We start from the raw sequence: 15735 nt of genomic DNA, 5'->3' as shown, positions 1-15735 counted from the left end.
TATGTTTTAGGTTTAATTACACAAAATGTATGATAAATTAAAGTATTTTATAAAATGTCATAAAACTGGGGCCCCCCTGGCACCGTCTCGCGGCCCCCCTGAGGGGCCCCGGACCCCAGTTTGAGAACCACTGTACTAGGGAAGTCCATGTCAACTTAAGTAAATGCTGCTATCGAGGCAAATGCAAATTAAATGCATACATAGTGCTTAATAAATTGATTAGACCACTATTTAATGTAAGGTTTGTGCCCTAAACTAACAGGTGATTTGATTACCAAAATCATTTATGTTTCTGTACTGGTTAATCCAGCAGTATGCATAAGCTCTTTAGTCACAGTAGTGTTTATAATGCTAAAATATAATTATTGTAGTTATTCATGATAACAATTCCCTGTTTTACAAGAAAGGCAAGTAGTAAAGCACTTCACTATAGTTTTTACGCAAATGCCCAATTAAAGTTATTTACACTGCAGTCCTTTATAGCAAAATAAGTTTTAATGGTTGAATGTTAAGCTTAGGGCTGGACGATATGTCCAAAACTTATAACACCAATATACTTCTAAATTTTGGGCGGTACAGTATAAATCTGATAGTGGTATGAATTTTAAAAATATAAACTGCAAAGAATGCCCACAACAAATGTCTGTACTAAGGATGCATAACAATTAACGTGATTAATCTATAGCAGACAGTGGCGTGTTTACCATTTTGGGGGCCCTATGCAAAGTCCAAGAACCAAGGCCCCCCATGCCCCAGCATTGCCCAAGGTTTTTCAATTGAATTGCATAACAATAATATTTAGTATATAGAATTAAGTAAGATATATATATAAACCGGGTTTATTTTGTTTTACACTGCTTAAAATAACACTAAATTGTTACAGTTTGGTATGACAAAAATCTTGGTTTAAAAAATTTTTTTGAGCCCCTCTCAGATATATCTTTTGCTTGCAAATGTCTTATAGGATGTAAAACAATGTAATTAATACTGCAACTTCAGTGTCTGACATCTTACTTAAAAAACTAAATGAGGAAAAAGAGGAAGCATTAGATTATGATTCAAACTGATTTAACAAACTGAACTAACAAACACCAGCAAACAACATTGTTAGTTGGTTATTGCTTGAATTTATGGATGGGAATCACATAACTCTCATGATCATATTGCAAAAACAAACTTACTGTGAGATACAACAAGCATATAGACTAGACAAACACTAAAGATGAGATTTTAATGACAACGATGAGATACAGAATATGATTTATGTATTTTAGACATGATTTAAACCCCTGTGTGGTGTCTTTATCATGTTTATACACTGAAAAAAATTATTCATTGAATTTAATCAAATTTTTTAAGGTAAGTGGTTGCAATCAATTAATTTAAGCTACATTTAAACAAAAGAAATTAGTAAAGTAAAATAAAATATAAAACTTTTGTTTAAATGTAGCTGAAATAAATTGATTGCAACCACTTACCTTAAAAAAATTGATTAAATTCAATGAATAATTTTTTTCAATGTACCTGTACGAGCCAGTGTGGAACAAAAGATGCGTGTCACTGATCAAACCACCAATCACAAGTGTGAAGCCCAAAGTCTTTAAAGTAAACTTGACCATCGAGTGAATGTTTTGCAGTTACGAGAGCACAGAGAAAGTCGAGCGAGCGCTCATTCCAGCACTTGTGTGGCTGCATTTGTGCGCGCTGAGCAGAGGTGCGCTGTCCCGTAGAGTTCGCTCATGAAGGAGCCTATATGTGCCCTCGCGAGGATGTGCGCAAATATTATTCTGCGTGCATACTTGCACATCTCTCGCTCGTGCGTGCTTTATCCGTGCCTTAGATTTGGGTCTGAATAAACGTAACATACTTTCGCACACCTTGTGGCCAGTAGGGGCCCCCCCAAGCCCGCCAGGCCCTACGCAATTGCGTGGTGGGTAAACACGCCACTGATAGCAGAATAAAAGTTTTTGTTTACATCATATATGTGTGTGAACTATAATAACTTTGTATAGATAAATGCACACACATGCATGTATATATTCAAGTAATGTTTACGTGTGTATATACATTTGTATATTTATGTATAATTTATATTATATATATTAATATAAATACTTATATTCTTCATAAAATTATACATGCATGTGTGCATATTTATATATGAAGAGTTTGGTTCCAAAACACGATAAACGCCATTTTTGAAAAAAATGAGTTACTGCCAAAATCAGTATTGTATCAGGTCAGTATTTAAAAGTAAATTCTTATTTTTACGCAAAATCCAATATCCGCCATGTTATTCTGTCATCTTTTCTCCCTTTTTTCCCAAAACCCAATAAACGCCACTCCTCCTTTTCTACAGAATGCAATAAATCCGCTCCACAAATTACAGCGCACCATTCCACGCATTTTGTGGAAAAAATTATTCGGTTTTTTTTTTTATAATAAATCTTTGAAAATCAAGTTATGGATTTGAATTTTTTATGTTTTTATTACCTAAAGATGCTATGTGAAAGTTTGTAACAGAAAATAGTGGTTTTCATCTTGTCACTTTATTGGTATAGAAAACACGTTTTTACCAAAATTTGTCAAAATGGATTTATTGCGTTTTGGAACCAAACTCTTCATATACATAATTATTATACACAGTTCACACACATATATGATGTAAACAAAAACTTCATCGTTATGCATCCCTTTTGAACAAATGAATTTGCCAAGTCTATGAAACCTCCTCTTATAAAACAATATAACAAAAAATGTATAAAAAAATTTATGTTCATCTTTAATTTGTATTTAGCCTTTTAATTGTAAAACTTAAATGTAAACTCACTGTCAAATAAACATGACATTAATGCTCTCCTTTAATATAAATAAGGTGCACCCGAACGTACTGTAAGCCAGTGATAAATGCTGTAATGCATGGGGTCTCAAACTAATGGATTTCTTCTGTCACAGTATTGACTTTCATGTGGAATAATAGCCTTAGTGAAAGTGGACCTAAAACATTTAAATGGTAGTAGGCTATTTAATGTTACATAAGAAAAAATCATATTAAAGCTTTATTTGTAATTGCATATCAAGCTACATAATGATATATTAGATACTAGCATACTACATTGTTTACATATTGTACTCATAATGAGCCGAGGGTCATAGCTACATATATAACCCCGCACCTCCAACATGAGGATGAGTAAATGATGACAGAATTTTCATTTTAAAGTGAACTATCCCTTTAAGTTCAGAAATAAAATGCACGTGTAACAGTATATTAAATCCTTGCATAAGCCTTAAAGTGACAGACCCCCAAATCACTACTGTTAGTGTAGAATAATCAAACAACAGTGGACAAAGAAAAAAATCATGCAATCTTATGACTGTTTAAAGATTTTATAATGAATTAATATTTCATTTATACAGTGAATACTATGCAGACTTTCTTTACATTTAATAAATTGATTAGGGCCCGAGCACCGAGGTGCAAGAACCCTATTGTTTTTATTATTGAGTTATTATTATTCAATTTCTGTACCTGAAAAATACAGTACTGCTAGATCAATCTGAAAAACCTGAACAGCATAGTTTTTTTCTTTGTATGTTTGTTCTATTGCATTTGTTTGTGCTGCTATTGCTCATAATTTGATTATTTGTTCTTATTTTACTACTGACTGTTTACTTGTCCTTAACATTAAATTAAATGAACATGAGCTAGGCTAGTAGTTTTTGGTGTCATAACCTTATTTATAAGGTTAGATGGGTCAAAAAATAAAAACAATAATCAGGCCTATTTAATTGTAGTGCATTTTTGTGGTGCGGCCAGTGAAAATTTTGGAAGGGCTAGTAAAAATCTAAACCACTGCCCGGACCGGGAAAAAATAATTTGTGTTGAGCATGTATGGAGAACTCTGAATTAAAGCACTCCACAATGCTAAATGGTCTTTGAGACAAGTAGTATGTGTGGTCTAACAATTTGTTAAAGGAAAACACCACTGTTTTTCAATATTTTACTATGTTCTTACCTCCACTTAGACAAATTAATACATACCTATCTTTTTTCAATGCGTACACTTAATCTTTGTACAGCGCGTCGTGAATGTGTTAGCATTTAGCCTAGCTCCATTCATTCCTTAGGATCCAAACAGGGATGAATTTAAAATCCACCAAACACTTCCATGTTTTCCCTATTTAAAGACTGTTACATAAGAAGTTACACTAGTAAGTATGGTGGCACAAAATGAAATAAAGCGGATAAAAAATGAGAACTATATTGTATGGCAGTGGAGCACTCAGTTTGCAGCACTTCAATATCTGCGCAGTAATATTGATGAAAGTTTGAGCGAGAGGGGGTGTAGTCAGGAGTGATGATGTTACTGCGCGCCGAGGTCGAAGTGCTGCAAAATTGGTGGCTTCTAAATTCATCCCTGTTTGGATCCTGGGGAATGAATGGGGCTAGGCTAAATGCTAACACATTAACAACCCGCTGTACAAAGATTAAGTGCACGCATTGAAAAAAGATAGGTATGTATTAATTCATCTAAATTGAAGTAAGAACATAGTAAAATATCGAAAAACTGTGGTGTTTTCCTTTAAGCACTGTACATTTTTGCTTTTAACTTAAATAATGTCTATAATATACTTTACCATAAAAAATTATATTTAATAAAAAAAATGCTAAATGAAACCAATTTTACTAGTTGTTACGCTGTTGGACCTCTGTCTATGTGTGTATATATATTTTTCTCCACTTCTCCTAACCTGTGCTTCATTCTCCTTCAGCAGTCTGCGGGCACGAGCACCTCCCGGGTCATCGGTCAGGTTAAGCATTACCACGCTCTTTCTATCCCAACCGATGAAGGAGCCATCTATCGTGCCCTCTACCATGGCCAGAAAATCTTCATATCCGTGGTGGCGTGTGGTGACCACTGAGAACGCCGTCCAATCGAACTCCTCCAGAACTTCAAAAATAACTTCCAGTTGCAGGGAAGTGGCGCAAGAGAACTGCAGGTACACGGAGCCGCTTTCCTAATGGGATGACAAAAAAATATAATTAAGGGCAAAACAAAAACGATTATATTATAATATATTGCAAAAAGACTGACACTTTTAAAATAGGTCCTGGCATCATGCCTGGATTCCACTTCTAATGTTACCCGCCGACGTTTTCTGAATGTACATCCATAGTCATGTTTTACCCCTTTGTCTCATCCTATTCTTATTCATTCCTTTCTTTCTCCATCAGTCTACAGCTTTTTCTCATTGGGATCAATACAGTCAGTCTTAATACCCACAGAGCGTGACGTAAAGCATTCATTGCTATTCATAAGCCTGTGTTTCAGCTGACATTAGTGTCCTTGGCTGCATGAGGATTTGAAGCATTCAGTCGGGCTTTGCTTAGCTCAGTTTTTTCTATCTGTACCCAGAAGGTGACCATTCCACTGTACAGCACAATCCAGAAGATTTATGACTCTGACAAAAAAAGACGGTGAATAATCGTGATCCAATATATCGTGGCACAACACCTGTTTTGTGCCTGCTTATGCGAGAGGTGTGCCACCTTTATAATTGACTGTACTTCCCTAAATATTTGGTTGACTGGCATGTGACCTCTGCACGGCTCACTGTCGTTCAGATATTTTGTGCAAACTGCAGCTGCTCGAGCGACACATTAAAGTAAATATTGTAATTGTGGCGATGCAATCGTATACAGACAGCTCATTCATTTTGATGACTTGCATCTATGTGTAAGCAGCTTGCTTAGCTTATGTAATAAAACAGGGCATAAGCGTATTTGGAGAAGTTTACTTGGTGAAATATAAGTGTTCTTGAAGAGCGAGAATGGGAAGGTTTGTGTCTGGAGAGGCCTGAAACAATCATCGCGACATAATAACCATCATGACAACAACAACCAATTTCCTGTTAGATCTTCCGATGTTAACTTTGCCTTAATACAGAACAGATTTCCCACATTACGAACGTTTCCTGTACAAATAAAAGCTCAATTAACTCCATGGTACATTTCCCCTATGAATAATACCCCTCCAGGCGTTACCTTGGCAATCTGGCAGATTTTTGATTTCGTAACATTGATTGCGAGCGTATTTAGCATACATATTTGTGAAGGAATTTTTAACGTCTCTGTGGAAATTCAAGGCACTCGGCAATGTTACAACCTCAAACATGTAAATCAAGTGTTCACACTGTGTGACCAAAGGATAAAGGCAGGCTATTACCCCGGGTATTTCGAATAATAACCTGACAGAGGAACCGCGAAGCCGGTGGGTAAAAAATGACATGACTGCAGAGGAGCAATAAGCAGGGATAAAAGCTCACCTCCGCTCGACATTTAAATAAAGAAGTGCTGAGCGTAAAAGCTCAGAGCATTTACAGTACAGCTGTAAACTTGGAGCGGTGTATCAGTAAAATTGATTAGGTTACATTTTTGGCAGGAACCACATGAATTGAGTGTTGAAATCAAATAGAGTGATAAATTTGGAGCAGGTATATCATTCCTTTTATTTTATTATTATTTTATTGAGAGCAGTGGGAAGGAAACAAGAGAGTCAGTTTAGATCTTCTTAGATACTTTAAGAACCTTAAACACTGTTATGGTTTAGGATATTCAATTAACATAAATAAAATATATTATTAAGTCAAAATGTTATTTATAAATTATTGTTAATAATTATAATAAATGCGGAAAAAGCATACTCTTAAGCAATAAATTATGTCTGCAGAGGTATCCACACATTCATTTAGGCTTAACAACCATTATTTATCGGACTAGTGTCTGTTTATGTCTCGACCAACCACACCTACAGTATTGACTGTAGGCAGCACAGTGACAAACACAGTATGTGTCCTTAGGTTCAATAGCAGCTTAAAGGGACAGTTCACCCAAAATTAAAAATTCTGTCATCATTTACTCACCCTCATGTTGTTACAAACCTGTAGAAATTTTTTTTGGTTCTAATGAACTCAAAGAAAGATATTTTGAGAAATGTTTGTAACCAAACCGTTTGTGGACCCCATTAACTTCCACAATATTATTTTTTCCTACTATACACCTTTTTCTCGAACTCGGAAGTAAGTGATGTGACGTATTTCCCTTCCGGTGCAAGACTTCTGGTTCAATATCCAGCCGGTAGAAAACAGTGTAGTGAGAGCACGCATAAAACATGATTTAAACAGTAAATATTTACTACACCTGCAATGTATGAACCAGTGTGAGGATGAAATTAAGAAGTGGCTTGATATGTGAAGATATTTTCAATCATTTTGTGTTGTTGATCGGAGGTGAGGGGTCTTCAATGCGCAAATATAAAAGCACAGAGACATACAAATATCTTTACAATGGACAAGTCAGTCGAGAGTTTGTACATGGAATTTACCAAGACTTCGTGTTTTTAACTTTTCAGGGGCTGGTTTAAAATGTCAAAACTGTCCCTATGGTGTGAGGTTTTTTTAAATGCCAATTTTTAATGGACTTATTTATGGCGACACGTCGAGCTTCTCGCGGTCGGACACAGTCAGCAGTATCTTTTTCATTCAACACATTGTAAGTTATTTGAACAAACCATAATAAACATATTAAACTACTACATGTATTGAGTATTGTTTTCGTTTTATAAAAATATTGTTATATCACTCTTTACTAGGGCTGGGTATCGATTCAAATGTTCCAGATCGATTCGATTTCGATTCACAGGCTATCAAATCGATTCGGTTTCAGAATTTTTTATATTTTGCTTTTTATACTTGATTCTCGATTCAACTCAATGAATATAGATTATATTATATTATATTAAAATATAGACTGACTGAATGAATGAATGACAGGCTCGCCTCTCGCTTGGTAACATCGCGCAAGGCAACAAAAAGGGTGACTAGTAAAGAAAACTAGTAATTATATTAACGTTAATCTTACGTTCAATGTTTGCGAAAATAAATATGGGAAAAAATCTATTTGTGGCCTTTGAGAATCGATTTTGAATCGACCACATAAAAAACCCCGATTAATCAAAAAATCGATTTTTTTTTTGCCCAGCCCTACTCCTTACGCACTAGGTGAAGACATGAGCTTATTAAATTATTTGCTTACTTTTTAAAGTATTTGCTTTTTCATTTAAAACATATCAAAAGTATGCTCAAACACGTTACGAACTAATATAAACATTAACTAAGCAGATTATGTCATATATATTCTGTACTGTAATCGCATTTTTGTAATAATATATAGTAGCAGAATAAATAAATCAGCATATTTTTATCAGCATAATATACGTTGTTTTTATATAAATTATTGTATTTATTGTTTACTGGCAGTTTCTATGAAAGGTTGTACTGGATGGATTTGTATATACAGATCATGAGTGCATTTGCGCCACATAAACATTCAGTTCTTGTGCATGTATTATGGTTAAAACAAATGTTTTGTAGAGTTTTCCTGCGTTTGTATTAGCTATTATGGCAACTCCTATCTACACAGATTATGTCGGTCTTCCTGGATTTCATAATAAACATTAAACAGCCAGTCAAAACGGCACACTTGTGTCCTTCACAATCGACTACCATTAGCTTTAGTGGCTCACCAAGTCATAAACAAGAAAGCTCAAAGATGGTGGCGCCCACATTTACGTCAAGACGTGAATGGGGTCCACGAACAGTTTGGTTACAAACATTTCTCAAAATATCTTCCTTTGTGTTCATCAATACAAAGAAATTTATGCGGGTTTGTGGCAACATGGGAGTGGGTAAATGATGACAGAATTTTCATTTTTTGGTGAACTGTCCCTTTCAGGGAATAATGATGTGCCCATGTTTAATAAAAATAAAATCAACTATATTTCAATAGCATTTCTGAATTTTATATAATAACGTGACTAAAAATTGTATTCAATTGCGTTCCTTCTACAGTTAATAGTTAAATACAATACAGTAGGCAAAGTTTTGATAAACTAAATTAAAGCAGAATAATACAGCACATCATGTACACTCTAAAATGTCTGTGTAGTGTTTTCACACAGCTTAATGAAATACTTGATCGATATACACAAACTGATAAAAATGTTATACCTTGTAATGCACTGTAAGTTGCTTTGGATAAAAGCGTCTGCCAAATACATAAATGCAAATGTGAGATTTATTCGATCAGAGCATTGAACCATCCAATATTTTTGTATAATGACTGATACACAGGTACATTCCAGAAAAATGTACTTTTATATAAATACAAGAAATGGAGAGGTGCCATCTTGCGACTCAGAATGATTACTATGGCAACCAACCATAGTGAAAAATAGCCTGGGAGGACGTATTAATATTAATATATATGGTGAGCATAAAGGTTTTGATACATGGCCAGAAGCTCAGGAGTCCCCGGTGAACCGATAAACAATGTTTTGAAAAACAACAATGAACCAGTGAGAGGTACAAGGACCTGGATGAGGGAGAACTGAAAATAAAAAATAAAATATACAGTGCTTGTCCAGCTGCTCGACCAATTGTTTCTTTTCCAGTAGACTGCTGTTTTAAGTCAAAGCGCTATTATGAAATATTTACAACTCTCAATCTTTCAGTATTTTGAAGCTCTATTTCTCGTCCATGTATTTGGTTTTTGGTTAGGGATCCGTACAATAACTGGAATAAAGTATAGCCAGACAGCGAAATAAAGCTTTTTAGAAACTCTCCGTTTTCCATTTGGGTTGTGATTGGGGGTTTATTTTACGATAATGACCAGATGGCTCTACATTATCCCTTTCTTGCCGCTGAAAGCCCCAATTACATTTTTTTACACATAAAAATGGAGCAACCTGTTCTGCAGTCTCTCAGCATCCAAAAATACGCATTATAAATGTATATCAAAACTATGTCTAGGTTTGCCAAAATCAATTTTCCTTTTCCTAAAATGACCCATTTTTTGGTACAGAAAACATTTTGGAGTTTATATCCTACACTAAGCTATTGTTTAGGATTGGATGCTTCTGTGCCAATTACTCACACTATAGACGGTAACAAGTTAACAACATAAAACAAATGGCTTTCATTGAAAAAGTAACTTCTGGTAAACTTACGCAAAAAACGATAACAATAGAGTCCTATTAAAGTAGTTTATTTCTTATAGGGGTGGGCGATATCTCGATATTCAAACTATATCGATATTTTTTTAAAACTCGAAATGGATTTTGACATATCATATATATCGATATAATGTTTATATTAAATTCTGATTTCGCCACTTTGCCTTCTCTGTGTGCATTGCTTGCCCCCGCCTCCCCGCTTTTGTGCCTCCTCCCCTCGCGTGTTGTCTCATTTAACATGGCGGCGCCCGTCGTGGAATCAACACTGGCCACCGCGAATAGATCTTCCATGATTCCCGTTTACATGTATATTTTACTGTTTAGAACGGCTTAAATTCATTGTTGTGAGCGCTCAGCGCGCCCCTCTCTCTCTCTCTCTCTCTCATTGCGTGAAGTGCTTCGACCACGCGCGTCTCTCTCTGGTGACAGTGAAAAGGTGGCAGTGCTTTAATGTCCGTTTCTCTGTATACTTTCTTTTTCGCGTAAATGTCATCAGTCACGGATGTTACTGACAGAGAAGACGACTGATCTAGTTTATCATGACTAAACAAAGGTTAGCAGTAGTGCTTCACACAGACACGCACACACACACATTTTCTTGATGTGAAAGCTATCTATGATGCGGTGTGCAAGCGCACACGTGTTCTGTAGTTTTCTGTGTAACAACAACAGTGTTTTCTCTCATATTTAACCCATTTACTTTTAAAATGCCTAAAACCTGTTATTCCAGGATAAATACCCTTATCTCCTGAGGGTTTTTAGAAAAAATACTAAGAATTGTCAACGTCTACCAAAAACGTAATATCTGAAGTTGAGTTGTTTTATTATTTTTATAAAAAGAAGACAATATGTATTTTCTTAGTTAAAGTATAATTTTTGTATATATTTTTTAAATGTTGCAGAAGCACTTTGTTCCTACGTGAACTACCTCTTTGCACTTCAATAAAAAAGCCCTTGTGGATTTTGACATATTTGTTTTGCAGTAGTTTTTTGGGAAGGGTATTTCCCACGCAAAGCTATCGAGATATATATCGGCTATCGAGATATAGCAAAATATATCGAGATATAATTTTCGCTCCATATCGCCCAGCCCTAATTTCTGATAAACAATCTAAATAAATAAATACCCACAGCTTTAAAAATTATTGCAGTCCACAATGGCTATGTTTACATGCACAAAATTTTGTCAATCCGATTGAAATCAATCTGATTGCAGGTTACGACAGTACAGTTTACCGTATTTTCCGGACTATAAGTCGCTCCGGAGTATAAGTCGCATCAGTCAAAAAATGCATCATGAAGAGGAAAAAACCATATATAAGTCGCACTGGACTATAAGTCGCATTTATTTAGAAAATTGTTATTCTTTAGGGGGACATTTTGTTTGTTAAGTCTTTCTCCGTTGTCTTTAAGTCAATGTTTCAGTTAACAGTTTTTTCAGGGGTAGGCTACAGGAGCAACATATAGCGCCCTCTCATGGCTGTAGACAGTAATGTTTTCCTTTGGTTCATGTTAGTCAGTATGAATTAATTTTTACATATAAGTCACACCTGACTATAAGTCGCAGGACCAACCAAACTATGAAAAAAGTGTGACTTATAGTCCGGAAAATACGGTATATGTACCCTAAACATTGCAATTTGATTAAAATGTTTGTTTACATGAACATTCTATATAATCCAATCCAAACCAAACATCTGCGCAAGCGCACCATCATTCGCGGATCAAACCCAATGGACACTGAAAACTTGCCCAAAGCATCCCAAATGACTTTTCAAAACCCAAATACCAATAACTTATAAACAAATTCCTTTCATCTTTAACCAGCAGAAAATAATCAGCTCGATATAATCAACAATAATCAACAACTACCCCAAATATGAAGTCCGCAAAAAAGAGAGGACTTGGCAACGCATTGCACAGCATCTCTCGTCAAGTTACGCTTTATCTTTGGATAAATGTACAAAAGATGTGTCAAAGATGTTATTAAGAAGTTTTCAGATATAGACGGTTTCATAAGACGCACATGCATTGTTGCGGTTACACGTCTGGTCGTCACTTTACTTCCGGTTCGGTTTGTTTAATGGTCTGACTAGTTACGTTTTGGTTACCTAAAGACGAGGGGAGACGGCGATAATGGATCACTGCTATGTGAAGGAAGGTTTGGCAGCCGGTTTGTAGTTAACTTTGTTTACATTATAGTACACATTTTACACAGTAACGTTACCTCACTGTAGTTTTTTATATGTTTTAGCTATAAAATATGAACTACAGTAATCTACGTCTTGTTGTTTTTTTGCTTGTTGTCAGAAATAAACTATTCTTAAAGGGCTCTATTGTTATTGATTCCTTGCAGAGTTTACCGGAAGTTACGTTTGTTCCACGAAAGCCGCTTGTTTATGTTGTCACTGCTGAAACCATATTTAGGCAAAGAAAACACTTTTTGAAAGGCACGCCACTATTTTATTGCAAGACACGCTGCAGAATACAGCACATGGCCCCATTACTTTATTATGCGTATTGCCATTGCCTTGCTATTGCATGTTTCTGTGACGAGAATCATGCGATACGTAAATAAGAGGTAAATATAAGTCGTGAATTTTACCACAATTCTTCTGTGCATGTGCACAAGGTATTTTTGCATTATCATTGAGAAAATACTGCGATTTACCTATTTACATGCATACTTGTCTCCTGATGATCGGATCACAGATCAGTCTACACCACCCCTCCCAATACAATCGTATTTTGTATCCGATCAACCAGGCTTGTGCACAATTCAGAATTGAACTGAGAATGATTCATAAATTCTAATTCAATTCTTGAATTTGAATTGAATTTGAATTAATGTCAAAAAAGGATCTAGAAATACAATTGAATTAAAGGAAGCAGAATTGCAATTCAATAGAAATTCAAAGATATTAATATACATATTATACAGTAAGTGAAGTGTTAAAAAAATCAAGCTTTCAGTATATGTCAGATATGATTGCATTACATATTCTATAAATGATATTACAGGGCTCCAGACTAACTTTTTCACCTAGGAGCACAGTGGCTCCCAAATGAAAATTTTAGGGGCGCAACAAGAAACTTTACGGGCACACACCAAAAATCAACATGCTTACTAAATATTCACATTACTATTATTTTGCCACGGTGTTACTAATAAATATTTAATGGCAGTTGCAGAAAGTACAATAAGCTGTTTCAAATTCAGTGTCACATCACAAAAAAGGTCAAATTTACTGGTCGCACATGTGCGACTGGATGTAAAATTCAGCGGCACACTCTCAAATTTTGGTGGCAGTCTGGAGCACTGTATTAGTTTGAACTACTTGTACAGATTACATTAACAGGAGATGTTTTCCCCCAGCAATTAATGTTAAAAACTCTAGTCACATAACAAATAATTAAGTTTGATTTTTTTTGTAATTGTAATTTTGTGGAACACGATGGAACATGATTTTATTTCCCAGAATGCTTTACTTTAACCAAGTATTTAAAATGGTTGCCAAACAATTTTCCAAAGTAACTTTCCTAACACTGAATGTATGTGAAATTCTTTCTGTGGAATTTCTTTGAATTGCCATGAATTTAATTCCACTTCCAGTCATTCCAATTCAAATTTAACTTCCTGTAGGGCGGAGTCAATTTAATTCAAATTCCATTCATGAATTGAATGGAGGCCAATTCTGAAATTCTGAATTGTGCACGAGCCTGCGATCAACCTTTTACATGATGCCACTTTTCAATCCAATTGAGCCATCAATACGATTACAAATGTATTATTTGGTTGCATGCAAACGGACCTAATAAAACAGTTGATGCAACTGCCAGGGAGATCTAAAAGACCTCAGGGCATTTAGCATTGCAGCGTTGCAGTATATTCTTTAGTGTCAAGCTCTGCACCACTGCTCTTCTGGTCTCACTTACATTGTACCAGACTTGAACCAGAAGCTGTGCATTAGCTTGCTCGTGCCCCCGAGACACAAAGCGTCCCCCGTACCGCATAGCGCACCATATTGAGGTCCAGATGGACAAAGTGATGTATTTAACGAGTTTAAAAGAGAATAAAATGGACCCTGGAAGGCTACTTCTATAAAATACGAAAAATCATCTAAAAACAGTTTCTTTTTCATTCTTTTGGGGAAGAACAAGCGCCTGAGGTGTTTGTGCTTTCAAAAGATTCGCAGTACTAACAGACTCGAGTCTACTGTGATGCTGCGGCTTTGATTCGCCTGAAATCAATCTACATTGAACACTCGAAACTGGATTTGCAGCATTAGATTTCGCAGCTCTTGCTGACAGAGCAAAGCACCAAAACAGCGGCTTAGGCATCTCCTCTCTGCTCACACCAAAATATTTAACCACATGATGTAATCAATCACAGTCTTAATTAAAGCAGTTAAATGGCTCCTTTGTGCCGTGATCTGGTTGGCGGTTCGTGAAGAGTCTCTGGAGAGACGCCCTGCGAGAGAGAGTTAACTCTGTGACCCACACGCTAACCAATCCACAACATTTAAGCATTTCCGAGTGCGATTAATTAAAGCTTAAGCAAGCAAATGAAAATGCAATGTAATATTTTGCCACATGCCGGCAGAGAGGCTTTCTCCCATGTGTGAATAAAACAACACAGGTAGCTAAAACTTATTTCAATTTAATTGGTCATCTCAATTATGCAGAAATCGTATTAAGTGGATTTTTTAAGTCAAACGGCACACGTCTGCGACAGATCCCGGTTGCCCACAGAATGAATAAATAAGGTTGGGATTGTTCCCAATAAGCCCAGGTGGTGTTTGTTCAAAGGAATGGGGAAAAAAGTGAGAAATAGACAGAGATTCGAAACACTCGTAAATCCAGGGCATGTGTTGGCTTAAGTGACAAAGGAGACCTTCAAAAGGCCTCTGACTGAGTCATTTCTGAACATAAAAGATGTACCGGATGTGTTTGTGTAAGAATAACACTTGTACACTGTAATCAGAGAGAGGATACAAAGCACCTTTCATGTATGATTTATTGGGCACCTTTCTAGATTATTTTATATCTAGAATTATATCTAGCTAAGCCATTGACATCTATTTCAATAGAAAGTGGAAACAAGTTTGTTTCCATTTAACGGATTAGTGTGAATTAGCCTTAACACATTTGACCATGTTTGAATCCATTGTGCTCAGTTTAATTATGTCCACAGACGTGTCCCACACAATCATTCAAGCTTAAAAACACATTATTCATCATCAGACTAGAGTCTGTTGTTCATGCCTCGACAAACCACCGCTACAGTATCGACTGTTTCACAGATTTTTCCTCTTAAAGTCAACACAGAAAATGTGAATTTTGTTTGGGCCTGCACACCTGTCACATTTATAATCTCTAAATCCATCTGTAATATACAGGTATTTTTTTCTTACACACTTTTAGACATATTCATACAGTACTAATTCCTTATACATACAGTATGTGAGCCTGGACCACAAAACCAGTCATAAATCCCACGTGCAATAGCCAAAAATATATTGTATGGGTAAAAATTTTTTGTTGTTGCCAAAAATCATTAAGATATTAATTTATCAAGATATTTTGGACATTTTCTATTTGTTGCAATTAGGGCTGTCACAATAATTGCATTGCAATTGTTTGACATCATCGCAATGAT

At 35.7% G+C, this 15735-nt stretch overlaps 1 protein-coding gene and 1 long non-coding RNA gene across 2 annotated transcripts in view; one reads left to right on the top strand and one right to left on the bottom strand.

Moving 5' to 3' along the window:
* Window positions 1-4910, top strand: part of LOC141351508 (uncharacterized) — an 87238-nt gene extending 82328 nt beyond the window's left edge. The window contains exon 4 of the long non-coding RNA XR_012359782.1: window positions 4777-4910. This is a non-coding gene — a long non-coding RNA (uncharacterized lncRNA). The remainder of the gene's footprint in view (window positions 1-4776) is intronic.
* grin2da (glutamate receptor, ionotropic, N-methyl D-aspartate 2D, a) overlaps window positions 1-15735 on the bottom strand; it is a 95978-nt gene that overhangs the window by 42513 nt on the left and 37730 nt on the right. Inside the window, exon 3 of the mRNA XM_073858482.1 lies at window positions 4756-5022. Coding sequence (XP_073714583.1) covers window positions 4756-5022 — 267 coding nt within the window. The remainder of the gene's footprint in view (window positions 1-4755; window positions 5023-15735) is intronic.

This window comes from Misgurnus anguillicaudatus, chromosome 20 (genome assembly GCF_027580225.2).
Source record: "Misgurnus anguillicaudatus chromosome 20, ASM2758022v2, whole genome shotgun sequence".
Lineage (NCBI taxonomy): Eukaryota > Metazoa > Chordata > Actinopteri > Cypriniformes > Cobitidae > Misgurnus > Misgurnus anguillicaudatus.
Note: the sequence above shows the minus strand (reverse complement) of the source record. Positions and strands in the feature narration are given on the sequence as shown.